Raw genomic sequence first — 14,791 nt, 5'->3', positions numbered from 1 at the left:
GAGAATAGTTTTTTTTGCAATACTCTGTGAGGACCGTGTGTGCTGAGTTCATTTCCCTGTTGAAGTCACCCAGTATGCAGTGTGGGGGGGGCAGGATTATTACACTTGAGCCATGTTGATCCTCACGAATGTCAAACCAGAACTTCTGGACAGGCGCACAGAACCACAAAGTGTGCATAATCATCAGGTGTGTTATCTGAGCAGATGTTTGAGTGTGGCAGACCCATCCTGAACATCTGTCTGTATAACGTGTTCTGAGAAAGATTTTGTATTGAATGAGCTGCATATTAGGATTTTTAGTCATTCTGAAGGTGTTCAAACATATTTGTGGCCAGAAGTTATGATTAGAACTGAAGCATAGAGCTGCCTCCCATTTTGAGGATGGAAGAGACATTGAGTCATCTGTCTTAGACAATAATTTATGTGTTTTTTACAGCAGTTTTGGGGTGCAGATGCTTAGAAATTGTTAGTTATTATAGAGTTTATTGCTGCCTATCTCGTGTTGTGATATGAGCAAAATAAAATGTTCAAGGTTTTTTATTCTTTTGTTCTTCCACAGAGTAAAGTTTAGCATTTTTAGTTTTTCAGGATGTCAGGATTGTTCCAGATGGGTGTCAGAGAGGAGCTGAACATGCTCTTAAAACATTTCTGTTTTATGTTTGAACTGATAAGTGGCACGTTTCTGAGTGTGCACGTTTCTGAGTGTGCACGTTTCTGAGTGTGCACGTTTCTGAGCGTGTTTCTGAGTGTGTTTCTGAGTGTGCACGTTTCTGAGTGTGCACGTTTCTGAGTGTGTGTTTCTGAGTGTGTTTCTGAGTGTGCACGTTTCTGAGTGTGTTTCTGAGTGTGCACGTTTCTGAGTGTGCACGTTTCTGAGTGTGTGTTTCTGAGTGTGCACGTTTCTGAGTGTGTGTTTCTGAGTGTGCACGTTTCTGAGTGTGCACGTGCACGTTTCTGAGCGTGTTTGGTAAGCTTCAGACCTTCTGGCGTCCTCTCAGTCAGACTAAGCTTCAGAGGCTATTTGAGGGTTCAGGTGGAGATGGGGCTCCTCACAAAGATATGAATACCAGCGTGTGTGTGTGTGTGTGTGTGTGTGTCTGTGTGTGTGTGTGTGTGTGTGTGTGTGTGTGTGTGTGTGTGTGTGTGTGTTAATATGCTGTGAGCCACGCCCACCCCCCTCAGGGAGAAAATCTGTTACCTGTTCCTGCTGCGCTGTGATTGGACAGCAGAGCTGGCTGTAAGCCAGTCACAGCGCTGAGATTTCTGAGAGGATTTCTGCAGTCAAACACACACAGACTAGCATTAGTGCCTTTGGAACCAGAAACCTGAACATCCGGAGCATTGACATGTGCTGTTCCAACATGGCACCAGCGCACAAACCAAGGTCCATGGTGGCCGTGGCTCTGATTATTAAACTAACTGTTAGGTTCTGTTTCTCAGTTTATTTGTTAGTATCTCTTATGTTGAAGACTGGTTTGATCAGCTAGTATTTAAGTTCTCCTTTGTTTCCTGTTTGTTAAGTCAGTTTGGTTCTGTGTTAAGTTAGTTTGGTTCTGTGTTAAGTCAGTTTGGTTCTGTGTTAAGTTAGTTTGGTTCTGTGTTAAGTTAGTTTGGTTCTGTGTTAAGTTAGTTTGGTTCTTTGTTAAGTCAGTTTGGTTCTGTGTTAAGTCAGTTTGGTTCTGTGTTAAGTCAGTTTGGTTCTGTGTTAAGTCAGTTTGGTTCTGTGTTAAGTTAGTTTGGTTCTGTGTTAAGTTAGTTTGGTTCTGTGTTAAGTCAGTTTGGTTCTTTGTTAGGTCAGTTTGGTTCTGTGTTAAGTTAGTTTGGTTCTTTGTTAAGTCAGTTTGGTTCTGTGTTAAGTCAGTTTGGTTCTTTGTTAAGTTAGTTTGGTTCTTTGTTAAGTTAGTTTGGTTCTTTGTTAAGTTAGTTTGGTTCTGTGTTAAGTTAGTTTGGTTCTTTGTTAAGTTAGTTTGGTTCTTTGTTAAGTTAGTTTGGTTCTTTGTTAAGTTAGTTTGGTTCTGTGTTAAGTTATTTTGGTTCTGTGTTAAGTCAGTTTGGTTCTGTGTTAAGTCAGTTTGGTTCTGTGTTAAGTTAGTTTGGTTCTTTGTTAAGTCAGTTTGGTTCTGTGTTAAGTTAGTTTGGTTCTGTGTTAAGTCAGTTTGGTTCTGTGTTAAGTCAGTTTGGTTCTGTGTTAAGTTAGTTTGGTTCTTTGTTAAGTCAGTTTGGTTCTGTGTTAAGTCAGTTTGGTTCTGTGTTAAGTTAGTTTGGTTCTGTGTTAAGTTAGTTTGGTTCTGTGTTAAGTCAGTTTGGTTCTTTGTTAGGTCAGTTTGGTTCTGTGTTAAGTTAGTTTGGTTCTTTGTTAAGTCAGTTTGGTTCTGTGTTAAGTCAGTTTGGTTCTTTGTTAAGTTAGTTTGGTTCTTTGTTAAGTTAGTTTGGTTCTTTGTTAAGTTAGTTTGGTTCTGTGTTAAGTTAGTTTGGTTCTTTGTTAAGTTAGTTTGGTTCTTTGTTAAGTTAGTTTGGTTCTTTGTTAAGTTAGTTTGGTTCTGTGTTAAGTTATTTTGGTTCTGTGTTAAGTCAGTTTGGTTCTGTGTTAAGTCAGTTTGGTTCTGTGTTAAGTCAGTTTGGTTCTGTGTTAAGTTAGTTTGGTTCTTTGTTAAGTCAGTTTGGTTCTTTGTTAAGTTAGTTTGGTTCTTTGTTAAGTTAGTTTGGTTCTTTGTTAAGTTAGTTTGGTTCTTTGTTAAGTTAGTTTGGTTCTGTGTTAAGTTAGTTTGGTTCTTTGTTAAGTCAGTTTGCTTCTTTGTTAAGTTAGTTTGGTTCTTTGTTAAGTTAGTTTGGTTCTGTGTTAAGTCAGTTTGGTTCTGTGTTAAGTTAGTTTGGTTCTGTGTTAAGTTAGTTTGGTTCTTTGTTAAGTTAGTTTGGTTCTGTGTTAAGTTAGTTTGGTTCTGTGTTAAGTCAGTTTGGTTCTGTGTTAAGTCAGTTTGGTTCTGTGTTAAGTCAGTTTGGTTCTGTGTTAAGTTAGTTTGGTTCTTTGTTAAGTCAGTTTGGTTCTGTGTTAAGTTAGTTTGGTTCTGTGTTAAGTTAGTTTGGTTCTTTGTTAAGTTAGTTTGGTTCTTTGTTAAGTCAGTTTGGTTCTGTGTTAAGTCAGTTTGGTTCTGTGTTAAATTAGTTTGGTTCTGTGTTAAGTTAGTTTGGTTCTGTGTTAAGTCAGTTTGGTTCTTTGTTAGGTCAGTTTGGTTCTGTGTTAAGTTAGTTTGGTTCTTTGTTAAGTCAGTTTGGTTCTGTGTTAAGTCAGTTTGGTTCTTTGTTAAGTTAGTTTGGTTCTTTGTTAAGTTAGTTTGGTTCTTTGTTAAGTTAGTTTGGTTCTTTGTTAAGTTAGTTTGGTTCTGTGTTAAGTTAGTTTGGTTCTTTGTTAAGTTAGTTTGGTTCTGTGTTAAGTCAGTTTGGTTCTGTGTTAAGTCAGTTTGGTTCTGTGTTAAGTCAGTTTGGTTCTGTGTTAAGTCAGTTTGGTTCTGTGTTAAGTCAGTTTGGTTCTGTGTTAAGTTAGTTTGGTTCTTTGTTAAGTCAGTTTGGTTCTTTGTTAAGTTAGTTTGGTTCTTTGTTAAGTTAGTTTGGTTCTGTGTTAAGTTAGTTTGGTTCTTTGTTAAGTTAGTTTGGTTCTGTGTTAAGTTAGTTTGGTTCTTTGTTAAGTCAGTTTGCTTCTTTGTTAAGTTAGTTTGGTTCTTTGTTAAGTTAGTTTGGTTCTGTGTTAAGTTAGTTTGGTTCTGTGTTAAGTTAGTTTGGTTCTGTGTTAAGTTCGTTTGGTTCTGTGTTAAGTCAGTTTGCTTCTTTGTTAAGTTAGTTTGGTTCTTTGTTAAGTTAGTTTGGTTCTGTGTTAAGTTAGTTTGGTTCTGTGTTAAGTTAGTTTGGTTCTTTGTTAAGTTAGTTTGGTTCTGTGTTAAGTTAGTTTGGTTCTGTGTTAAGTTCGTTTGGTTCTGTGTTAAGTTAGTTTGGTTCTTTGTTAAGTTTGTTTGGTTCTGTGTTAAGTTAGTTTGGTTCTTTGTTAAGTTAGTTTGGTTCTTTGTTAAGTTAGTTTGGTTCTTTGTTAAGTTAGTTTGGTTCTGTGTTAAGTTCGTTTGGTTCTGTGTTAAGTTAGTTTGGTTCTGTGTTAAGTCAGTTTGGTTCTTTGTTAAGTCAGTTTGGTTCTGTGTTAAGTCAGTTTGGTTCTGTGTTAAGTCAGTTTGGTTCTGTGTTAAGTCAGTTTGGTTCTGTGTTAAGTCAGTTTGGTTCTGTGTTAAGTTAGTTTGGTTCTGTGTTAAGTTAGTTTGGTTCTGTGTTAAGTTAGTTTGGTTCTGTGTTAAGTTAGTTTGGTTCTTTGTTAAGTCAGTTTGGTTCTGTGTTAAGTCAGTTTGGTTCTGTGTTAAGTTAGTTTGGTTCTGTGTTAAGTTAGTTTGGTTCTGTGTTAAGTCAGTTTGGTTCTTTGTTAGGTCAGTTTGGTTCTGTGTTAAGTTAGTTTGGTTCTTTGTTAAGTCAGTTTGGTTCTGTGTTAAGTCAGTTTGGTTCTTTGTTAAGTTAGTTTGGTTCTTTGTTAAGTTAGTTTGGTTCTTTGTTAAGTTAGTTTGGTTCTGTGTTAAGTTAGTTTGGTTCTTTGTTAAGTTAGTTTGGTTCTTTGTTAAGTTAGTTTGGTTCTTTGTTAAGTTAGTTTGGTTCTGTGTTAAGTTATTTTGGTTCTGTGTTAAGTCAGTTTGGTTCTGTGTTAAGTCAGTTTGGTTCTGTGTTAAGTCAGTTTGGTTCTGTGTTAAGTTAGTTTGGTTCTTTGTTAAGTCAGTTTGGTTCTGTGTTAAGTTAGTTTGGTTCTGTGTTAAGTTAGTTTGGTTCTTTGTTAAGTCAGTTTGGTTCTGTGTTAAGTCAGTTTGGTTCTGTGTTAAGTTAGTTTGGTTCTGTGTTAAGTCAGTTTGGTTCTGTGTTAAGTCAGTTTGGTTCTTTGTTAGGTCAGTTTGGTTCTGTGTTAAGTTAGTTTGGTTCTTTGTTAAGTCAGTTTGGTTCTGTGTTAAGTCAGTTTGGTTCTTTGTTAAGTTAGTTTGGTTCTTTGTTAAGTTAGTTTGGTTCTTTGTTAAGTTAGTTTGGTTCTTTGTTAAGTTAGTTTGGTTCTGTGTTAAGTTAGTTTGGTTCTTTGTTAAGTCAGTTTGGTTCTTTGTTAAGTTAGTTTGGTTCTTTGTTAAGTTAGTTTGGTTCTGTGTTAAGTTATTTTGGTTCTGTGTTAAGTCAGTTTGGTTCTGTGTTAAGTCAGTTTGGTTCTGTGTTAAGTCAGTTTGGTTCTGTGTTAAGTTAGTTTGGTTCTTTGTTAAGTCAGTTTGGTTCTTTGTTAAGTTAGTTTGGTTCTTTGTTAAGTTAGTTTGGTTCTTTGTTAAGTTAGTTTGGTTCTTTGTTAAGTTAGTTTGGTTCTGTGTTAATTTAGTTTGGTTCTTTGTTAAGTCAGTTTGCTTCTTTGTTAAGTTAGTTTGGTTCTTTGTTAAGTTAGTTTGGTTCTGTGTTAAGTTAGTTTGGTTCTTTGTTAAGTTAGTTTGGTTCTGTGTTAAGTTAGTTTGGTTCTGTGTTAAGTTCGTTTGGTTCTGTGTTAAGTTAGTTTGGTTCTTTGTTAAGTTAGTTTGGTTCTGTGTTAAGTTAGTTTGGTTCTTTGTTAAGTTAGTTTGGTTCTTTGTTAAGTTAGTTTGGTTCTTTGTTAAGTTAGTTTGGTTCTGTGTTAAGTTAGTTTGGTTCTGTGTTAAGTTAGTTTGGTTCTGTGTTAAGTCAGTTTGGTTCTTTGTTAAGTCAGTTTGGTTCTGTGTTAAGTCAGTTTGGTTCTGTGTTAAGTTAGTTTGGTTCTGTGTTAAGTCAGTTTGGTTCTGTGTTAAGTCAGTTTGGTTCTGTGTTAAGTTAGTTTGGTTCTGTGTTAAGTTAGTTTGGTTCTTTGTTAAGTTAGTTTGGTTCTGTGTTAAGTTAGTTTGGTTCTTTGTTAAGTTAGTTTGGTTCTGTGTTAAGTCAGTTTGGTTCTTTGTTAGGTCAGTTTGGTTCTGTGTTAAGTCAGTTTGGTTCTTTGTTAGGTCAGTTTGGTTCTGTGTTAAGTCAGTTTGGTTCTGTGTTAAGTCAGTTTGGTTCTTTGTTAGGTCAGTTTGGTTCTGTGTTAAGTCAGTTTGGTTCTGTGTTAAGTCAGTTTGGTTCTGTGTTAAGTTAGTTTGGTTCTGTGTTAAGTCAGTTTGGTTCTGTGTTAAGTCAGTTTGGTTCTGTGTTAAGTTAGTTTGGTTCTGTGTTAAGTCAGTTTGGTTCTGTGTTAAGTTAGTTTGGTTCTGTGTTAAGTTAGTTTGGTTCTGTGTTAAGTCAGTTTGGTTCTTTGTTAGGTCAGTTTGGTTCTGTGTTAAGTCAGTTTGGTTCTTTGTTAGGTCAGTTTGGTTCTGTGTTAAGTTAGTTTGGTTCTGTGTTAAGTCAGTTTGGTTCTGTGTTAAGTCAGTTTGGTTCTGTGTTAGGTCAGTTTGGTTCTGTGTTAAGTCAGTTTGGTTCTGTGTTAAGTCAGTTTGGTTCTGTGTTAGGTCAGTTTGGTTCTGTGTTACTTCAGTTTGGTTCTGTGTTAGGTCAGTTTGGTTCTGTGTTAAGTCAGTTTGGTTCTGTGTTAAGTCAGTTTGGTTCTATGTTAGGTCAGTTTGGTTCTGTGTTAAGTCAGTTTGGTTCTGTGTTAAGTCAGTTTGGTTCTGTGTTAAGTCAGTTTGGTTCTGTGTTAAGTCAGTTTGGTTCTGTGTTAAGTTAGTTTGGTTCTGTGTTAAGTTAGTTTGGTTCTGTGTTAAGTCAGTTTGGTTCTGTGTTAAGTTAGTTTGGTTCTGTGTTAAGTCAGTTTGGTTCTGTGTTAAGTCAGTTTGGTTCTGTGTTAAGTTAGTTTGGTTCTGTGTTAAGTCAGTTTGGTTCTTTGTTAGGTCAGTTTGGTTCTGTGTTAAGTTAGTTTGGTTCTTTGTTAAGTCAGTTTGGTTCTGTGTTAAGTCAGTTTGGTTCTTTGTTAAGTTAGTTTGGTTCTTTGTTAAGTTAGTTTGGTTCTTTGTTAAGTTAGTTTGGTTCTGTGTTAAGTTAGTTTGGTTCTTTGTTAAGTTAGTTTGGTTCTTTGTTAAGTTAGTTTGGTTCTTTGTTAAGTTAGTTTGGTTCTGTGTTAAGTTATTTTGGTTCTGTGTTAAGTCAGTTTGGTTCTGTGTTAAGTCAGTTTGGTTCTGTGTTAAGTCAGTTTGGTTCTGTGTTAAGTTAGTTTGGTTCTTTGTTAAGTCATTTTGGTTCTGTGTTAAGTTAGTTTGGTTCTGTGTTAAGTTAGTTTGGTTCTTTGTTAAGTCAGTTTGGTTCTGTGTTAAGTCAGTTTGGTTCTGTGTTAAGTTAGTTTGGTTCTGTGTTAAGTCAGTTTGGTTCTGTGTTAAGTCAGTTTGGTTCTTTGTTAGGTCAGTTTGGTTCTGTGTTAAGTTAGTTTGGTTCTTTGTTAAGTCAGTTTGGTTCTGTGTTAAGTCAGTTTGGTTCTGTGTTAAGTTAGTTTGGTTCTTTGTTAAGTTAGTTTGGTTCTTTGTTAAGTTAGTTTGGTTCTTTGTTAAGTTAGTTTGGTTCTGTGTTAAGTTATTTTGGTTCTGTGTTAAGTCAGTTTGGTTCTGTGTTAAGTCAGTTTGGTTCTGTGTTAAGTCAGTTTGGTTCTGTGTTAAGTTAGTTTGGTTCTTTGTTAAGTCAGTTTGGTTCTTTGTTAAGTTAGTTTGGTTCTTTGTTAAGTTAGTTTGGTTCTTTGTTAAGTTAGTTTGGTTCTTTGTTAAGTTAGTTTGGTTCTGTGTTAAGTTAGTTTGGTTCTTTGTTAAGTCAGTTTGCTTCTTTGTTAAGTTAGTTTGGTTCTTTGTTAAGTTAGTTTGGTTCTGTGTTAAGTTAGTTTGGTTCTTTGTTAAGTTAGTTTGGTTCTGTGTTAAGTTAGTTTGGTTCTGTGTTAAGTTCGTTTGGTTCTGTGTTAAGTTAGTTTGGTTCTTTGTTAAGTTAGTTTGGTTCTGTGTTAAGTTAGTTTGGTTCTTTGTTAAGTTAGTTTGGTTCTTTGTTAAGTTAGTTTGGTTCTTTGTTAAGTTAGTTTGGTTCTGTGTTAAGTTCGTTTGGTTCTGTGTTAAGTTAGTTTGGTTCTGTGTTAAGTCAGTTTGGTTCTTTGTTAAGTCAGTTTGGTTCTGTGTTAAGTCAGTTTGGTTCTGTGTTAAGTTAGTTTGGTTCTGTGTTAAGTCAGTTTGGTTCTGTGTTAAGTCAGTTTGGTTCTGTGTTAAGTTAGTTTGGTTCTGTGTTAAGTTAGTTTGGTTCTTTGTTAAGTTAGTTTGGTTCTGTGTTAAGTTAGTTTGGTTCTTTGTTAAGTTAGTTTGGTTCTGTGTTAAGTCAGTTTGGTTCTTTGTTAGGTCAGTTTGGTTCTGTGTTAAGTCAGTTTGGTTCTTTGTTAGGTCAGTTTGGTTCTGTGTTAAGTCAGTTTGGTTCTGTGTTAAGTCAGTTTGGTTCTTTGTTAGGTCAGTTTGGTTCTGTGTTAAGTCAGTTTGGTTCTGTGTTAAGTCAGTTTGGTTCTGTGTTAAGTCAGTTTGGTTCTGTGTTAAGTCAGTTTGGTTCTTTGTTAGGTCAGTTTGGTTCTGTGTTAAGTTAGTTTGGTTCTGTGTTAAGTCAGTTTGGTTCTGTGTTAAGTCAGTTTGGTTCTGTGTTAAGTCAGTTTGGTTCTGTGTTAAGTTAGTTTGGTTCTGTGTTAAGTCAGTTTGGTTCTGTGTTAAGTCAGTTTGGTTCTGTGTTAGGTCAGTTTGGTTCTGTGTTAAGTCAGTTTGGTTCTGTGTTAAGTCAGTTTGGTTCTGTGTTAGGTCAGTTTGGTTCTGTGTTAAGTCAGTTTGGTTCTGTGTTAAGTCAGTTTGGTTCTGTGTTAAGTCAGTTTGGTTCTGTGTTAAGTCAGTTTGGTTCTGTGTTAAGTCAGTTTGGTTCTGTGTTAAGTTAGTTTGGTTCTGTGTTAAGTCAGTTTGGTTCTGTGTTAAGTCAGTTTGGTTCTGTGTTAAGTTAGTTTGGTTCTGTGTTAAGTTAGTTTGGTTCTTTGTTAAGTCAGTTTGGTTCTGTGTTAGGTCAGTTTGGTTCTGTGTTAAGTCAGTTTGGTTCTGTGTTAAGTCAGTTTGGTTCTGTGTTAAGTCAGTTTGGTTCTGTGTTAAGTCAGTTTGGTTCTTTGTTAAGTCAGTTTGGTTCTGTGTTAAGTCAGTTTGGTTCTGTGTTAAGTTAGTTTGGTTCTGTGTTAAGTCAGTTTGGTTCTGTGTTAAGTCAGTTTGGTTCTGTGTTAAGTTAGTTTGGTTCTGTGTTAAGTCAGTTTGGTTCTGTGTTAGGTCAGTTTGGTTCTGTGTTAAGTCAGTTTGGTTCTGTGTTAAGTCAGTTTGGTTCTGTGTTAAGTTAGTTTGGTTCTGTGTTAAGTTAGTTTGGTTCTTTGTTAAGTCAGTTTGGTTCTGTGTTAGGTCAGTTTGGTTCTGTGTTAAGTCAGTTTGGTTCTGTGTTAAGTCAGTTTGGTTCTGTGTTAAGTTAGTTTGGTTCTGTGTTAAGTCAGTTTGGTTCTGTGTTAAGTTACTTATTATTTGAACACTTAGGGTTAGTTATCATCATGACTTTAGTTTGATTTTGCTAATTTTACCTCTTTTAAGGGCCCTGATGTTGGTTTTGAACATTTCTTTGGGTAAATAAAACCCATTCCTTCTGAAACCCGCTGTGTCCTCATGGATGATCAGCTCGGTCCCTCACAGTGGGTCGTCCAATAACCGAAGGTTGGTAGGTCGATTCCCACTCTCGCCACTGGAGGATTGGTGAAACTGACAACTGGAAACTTTTGAATTTTTGAAAAGCTGTAGGGGTGTCAGTACACCTCCTTGTCACGGCCGAGGTGCCCTTGAGCAAGTCATCGTACCCCCATACTCCCCGGGCTGTGATTGGCTGCCCACCGCTCCAGTGTGAGGCATCTGTCTCTATGAGTGTGTTCAACAGGTGCCGACCTGGGTGGGTTAAAAGGAGGAGGAGTTCTGTGTATGTTCACATTAATGTAAATGCCAATAAATCTGATCTTAAACACATGGATGAGCCAGTTTGGTGTGGAAGAACTTTACCGGCCTCCACAGAGTCCTGACTTCAACCCGAACACCTTTGGGATTGTCATGTTTTAGGTTTTGATTCATGTCTCGTCATTTCCTGTCTTATTTGATTCATGTCTCGTCATTTCCTGTCTTATTTGATTCACGTCTCGTCATTTCCTGTTTTATTTGATTCACGTCTCGTCATTTCCTGTTTTATTTGATTCACGTCTCGTCATTTCCTGTTTTATTTGATTCACGTCTCGTCATTTCCTGTCTTATTTGATTCATGTCTCGTCATTTCCTGTTTTATTTGATTCACGTCTCGTCATTTCCTGTTTTATTTGATTCACGTCTCGTCATTTCCTGTTTTATTTGATTCACGTCTCGTCATTTCCTGTTTTATTTGATTCATGTCTCGTCATTTCCTGTTTTATTTGATTCACGTCTCGTCATTTCCTGTCTTATTTGATTCACGTCTCGTCATTTCCTGTTTTATTTGATTCACGTCTCGTCATTTTCTGTTTTATTTGATTCACGTCTCGTCATTTCCTGTTTTATTTGATTCACGTCTCGTCATTTCCTGTTTTATTTGATTCACGTCTCGTCATTTCCTGTCTTATTTGATTCACGTCTCGTCATTTCCTGTTTTATTTGATTCACGTCTCGTCATTTCCTGTTTTATTTGATTCACGTCTCGTCATTTCCTGTTTTATTTGATTCACGTCTCGTCATTTCCTGTTTTATTTGATTCACGTCTCGTCATTTCCTGTTTTATTTGATTCACGTCTCGTCATTTCCTGTTTTATTTGATTCACGTCTCGTCATTTCCTGTCTTATTTGATTCACGTCTCGTCATTTCCTGTTTTATTTGATTCATGTCTCGTCATTTCCTGTTTTATTTGATTCACGTCTCGTCATTTCCTGTTTTATTTGATTCACGTCTCGTCATTTCCTGTCTTATTTGATTCATGTCTCGTCATTTCCTGTTTTATTTGATTCATGTCTCGTCATTTCCTGTCTTATTTGATTCATGTCTCGTCATTTCCTGTTTTATTTGATTCATGTCTCGTCATTTCCTGTCTTATTTGATTCATGTCTCGTCATTTCCTGTTTTATTTGATTCACGTCTCGTCATTTCCTGTTTTATTTGATTCATGTCTCGTCATTTCCTGTCTTATTTGATTCATGTCTCGTCATTTCCTGTTTTATTTGATCCACGTCTCGTCATTTCCTGTTTTATTTGATTCACGTCTCGTCATTTCCTGTTTTATTTGATTCACGTCTCGTCATTTCCTGTTTTATTTGATTCACGTCTCGTCATTTCCTGTTTTATTTGATTCATGTCTCGTCATTTCCTGTCTTATTTGATTCATGTCTCGTCATTTCCTGTTTTATTTGATTCATGTCTCGTCATTTCCTGTTTTATTTGATTCATGTCTCGTCATTTCCTGTCTTATTTGATTCACGTCTCGTCATTTCCTGTCTTATTTGATTCATGTCTCGTCATTTCCTGTTTTATTTGATTCACGTCTCGTCATTTCCTGTTTTATTTGATTCACGTCTCGTCATTTCCTGTCTTATTTGATTCACGTCTCGTCATTTCCTGTTTTATTTGATTCATGTCTCGTCATTTCCTGTCTTATTTGATTCATGTCTCGTCATTTCCTGTTTTATTTGATTCATGTCTCGTCATTTCCTGTTTTATTTGATTCATGTCTCGTCATTTCCTGTCTTATTTGATTCACGTCTCGTCATTTCCTGTCTTATTTGATTCATGTCTCGTCATTTCCTGTTTTATTTGATTCACGTCTCGTCATTTCCTGTTTTATTTGATTCACGTCTCGTCATTTCCTGTCTTATTTGATTCATGTCTCGTCATTTCCTGTTTTATTTGATTCACGTCTCGTCATTTCCTGTTTTATTTGATTCACGTCTCGTCATTTCCTGTTTTATTTGATTCACGTCTCGTCATTTCCTGTTTTATTTGATTCACGTCTCGTCATTTCCTGTTTTATTTTGAAATACTAACTTCCCTCTGGTTTCAGGCACCGCGCCCCTCCTCTTGTGTGAAGTGTCTGACTGTCCTCCTGACTCCAGAGTGTTTCCACCTGTTCCCTTTGGCTCTTCATGTGTTCAAACGGTCTGCGTCTCCCTTGTCTTGTGCCGGTGTTTTGCAACTTGTCACATGAGAGTGAGGACAATCGATCCTCCTTCAGAGCCATCTAATTTGTAATTTATTCCCTCGCCATAGTTCATCTCACGGTAAGTTCATAGCCTGTTTTTGTTCCTCCCTTTTGGAGGGATTTTTGGTTTGCTAATGTTTCATAGACAGAGGAGCGTTGCGTCCTGTATTTGGTTAAAGCTTCATAGTTCCTGAGTGATTTTGTTTTGATCTTCAGTGATCCTGTTGTGCCTCCATTAAAGGAGAGTTTAGATTAAAGAGTTAAGTTTTATAGTACCCCCCTTCGTGGAGAGTTTTATGTTCTATCTTGATTGAGCCCCGTTTATTGGGAGCTTCTTTTGTTTCAGTCTGCCTCAGTAGGAGAGCGTGAGAGTTTATGTTGTAGTCGTTTTGTTCTGTTTTCCTCCTGGAGTGGAGAGAGTTTGTTTTTGATCATTTTCATAGCTGCACCCTCCTCGAATATAGTTATTGAGGAGAGTGCTTCAGGAATTTCACAGCCCCTTGCTTTGCTCTGTCTGGAGATCCTCGCCTTGTTTATTCCAATAAAACGACCCTGCATCTGTGTCCCGCGTCTTCACAAACAGGGATGAATTAGAGCCAGGCCTTCTGGTCCAACACCAGTCTCTGACCTCCCAAATGAGCTTCTGGAAGAATGGTCAAAAATTCCCACAAACACACTCCTGAACCTTGTGGAAAGCTTGCCCAGAAGAGCTGAAGCTGTTATAGCTGCAAAGGGTCATGATAAACCCTATGGATTAAGAATGGGATGTTACTTAAGTTCATATGCGTGTAAAGGCAGATCCGATCACATCATAGCTCATGTCAGGAACATCATCATCAGCTGCAGAAGGACCAGAACATGTTTAGGATCAGCAGAACAGACAGAACCCTGATTTCAGAACCCTTGGAGGTTCTGTTTCTACATTTATGTTCAATTGTTTCTGTGTTTTCAGAGGAAGAGTAAAGTTCACTATCATGTGGCTGTCATCATCAACTACCTTGGTCACTGCATCTCTCTGGGAGCTCTGTTGCTCGCCTTCACCCTCTTCATGGGACTGAGGTAAATCACCTGTCTGTTGGACTGCCTGCCATCAGGTTACCAGTAAAACTTTCATTTGGATTAAACTGATGACGATCATGACAGATTTTGTTTGTGGAGTATGTTTTGATGTTCTAACCTGCAGTCCTGATCCAGCCCTCACTTCTTCATGACTTTCTTATAATATTTTAAAGTGGTCTTGATCAATAGTTCTCTTTTCTGAAGCTCTTTCAGAGTTTTTTGGACATTGTCTGCTTTTTCCCTCATCTTCAGTGTGTGTGTGTCTGTGTGTGTGTGTGTCTCTGTGTGTGTGTGTGTCTGTGTGTGTGTGTCTGTGTGTATCTGTGTGTGTGTGTGTGTGTGTCTGTGTGTGTGTGTCTGTGTGTGTGTGTGTGTGTCTGTGTGTGTGTGTCTCTGTGTGTGTGTGTGTCTGTGTGTGTGTGTCTGTGTGTATCTGTGTGTGTGTGTGTGTGTGTCTGTGTGTGTGTGTGTGTGTGTGTGTGTGTGTGTGTGTCTCTGTGTGTGTGTGTGTCTGTGTGTGTGTGTCTGTGTGTGTCTGTGTGTGTGTCTGTGTGTGTGTCTGTGTGTATCTGTGTCTGTGTGTGTGTGTGTCTGTGTGTGTGTGTGTGTGTGTCTGTGTGTGTCTGTGTGTGTGTCTGTGTGTGTGTCTGTGTGTATCTGTGTCTGTGTGTGTGTGTGTCTGTGTGTGTGTGTGTCTGTGTGTGTGTGTCTGTGTGTGTCTGTGTGTGTGTCTGTGTGTGTGTCTGTGTGTATCTGTGTCTGTGTGTGTGTGTGTCTGTGTGTGTGTGTGTGTGTGTGTGTGTGTGTGTGTGTGTGTGTGTGTGTGTGTGTGTTGCAGGAGCATTCGCTGTCTGAGGAACATCATCCACTGGAATCTGATCTCTGCCTTCATCCTGAGGAACGCCACCTGGTTCATCGTCCAGTTAACCATGAATCCCTTGGTAACCGAGAGCAACCAGGTGACCACACACCTTCACACCGCTGACTCTGTGAACCATTGAGAAAAAGCTTATATCACTGTACACTTCCTCAGGTGTGGTGCAGGCTGGTGACGGCAGCGTATAATTACTTCCATGTGACCAACTTCTTCTGGATGTTCGGTGAAGGCTGCTATCTGCACACAGCCATTGTTCTCACCTACTCCACTGACAAACTCAGGAAGTGGATGTTCATCTGTATCGGCTGGGGTCAGCTCACCTGTCCACCTGTCAGCTCACCTGTCCACCTGTCCACCTGTCAGCTCACCTGTCCACCTGTCAGCTCACCTGTCCACCTGTCCACCTGTCAGCTCACCTGTCAGCTCACCTGTCCACCTGTCAGCTCACCTGTCCACCTGTCCACCTGTCAGCTCACCTATCCACCTGTCAGCTCACCTGTCAGCTCACCTGTCCACCTGTCCACCTGTCAGCTCACCTGTCCACCTGTCAGCTCACCTGTCCACCTGTCAGCTCACCTGTCCACCTGTCCACCTGTCAGCTCACCTGT

At 38.2% G+C, this 14,791-nt stretch overlaps 1 protein-coding gene across 3 annotated transcripts in view; it reads left to right on the top strand.

Annotated features, from left to right (window-relative positions):
* The window catches only part of crhr1 (corticotropin releasing hormone receptor 1), a 76,655-nt gene that overhangs the window by 35,865 nt on the left and 25,999 nt on the right, over positions 1-14,791 (top strand). For all 3 annotated transcript variants that reach the window (XR_011908022.1, XM_072368844.1, XM_072368843.1), the window contains exons 6-8: positions 13,200-13,306; positions 14,145-14,265; positions 14,340-14,493. Coding sequence is in view for 2 of the 3 variants with exons in the window: in XM_072368844.1 (XP_072224945.1) it covers positions 13,200-13,306; positions 14,145-14,265; positions 14,340-14,493 (382 nt within the window). In the remaining variant the exon portion in view is untranslated. The remainder of the gene's footprint in view (positions 1-13,199; positions 13,307-14,144; positions 14,266-14,339; positions 14,494-14,791) is intronic.

This window comes from Leuresthes tenuis, unplaced genomic scaffold (genome assembly GCF_036924035.1).
Source record: "Leuresthes tenuis unplaced genomic scaffold, fLeuTen1.0.hap1 SCAF_17, whole genome shotgun sequence".
NCBI classification, from domain to species: Eukaryota; Metazoa; Chordata; class Actinopteri; order Atheriniformes; family Atherinopsidae; genus Leuresthes; species Leuresthes tenuis.
The sequence above is the reverse complement of the archived record's forward strand: the minus strand, read 5'-3'. Positions and strand labels throughout refer to the sequence as shown.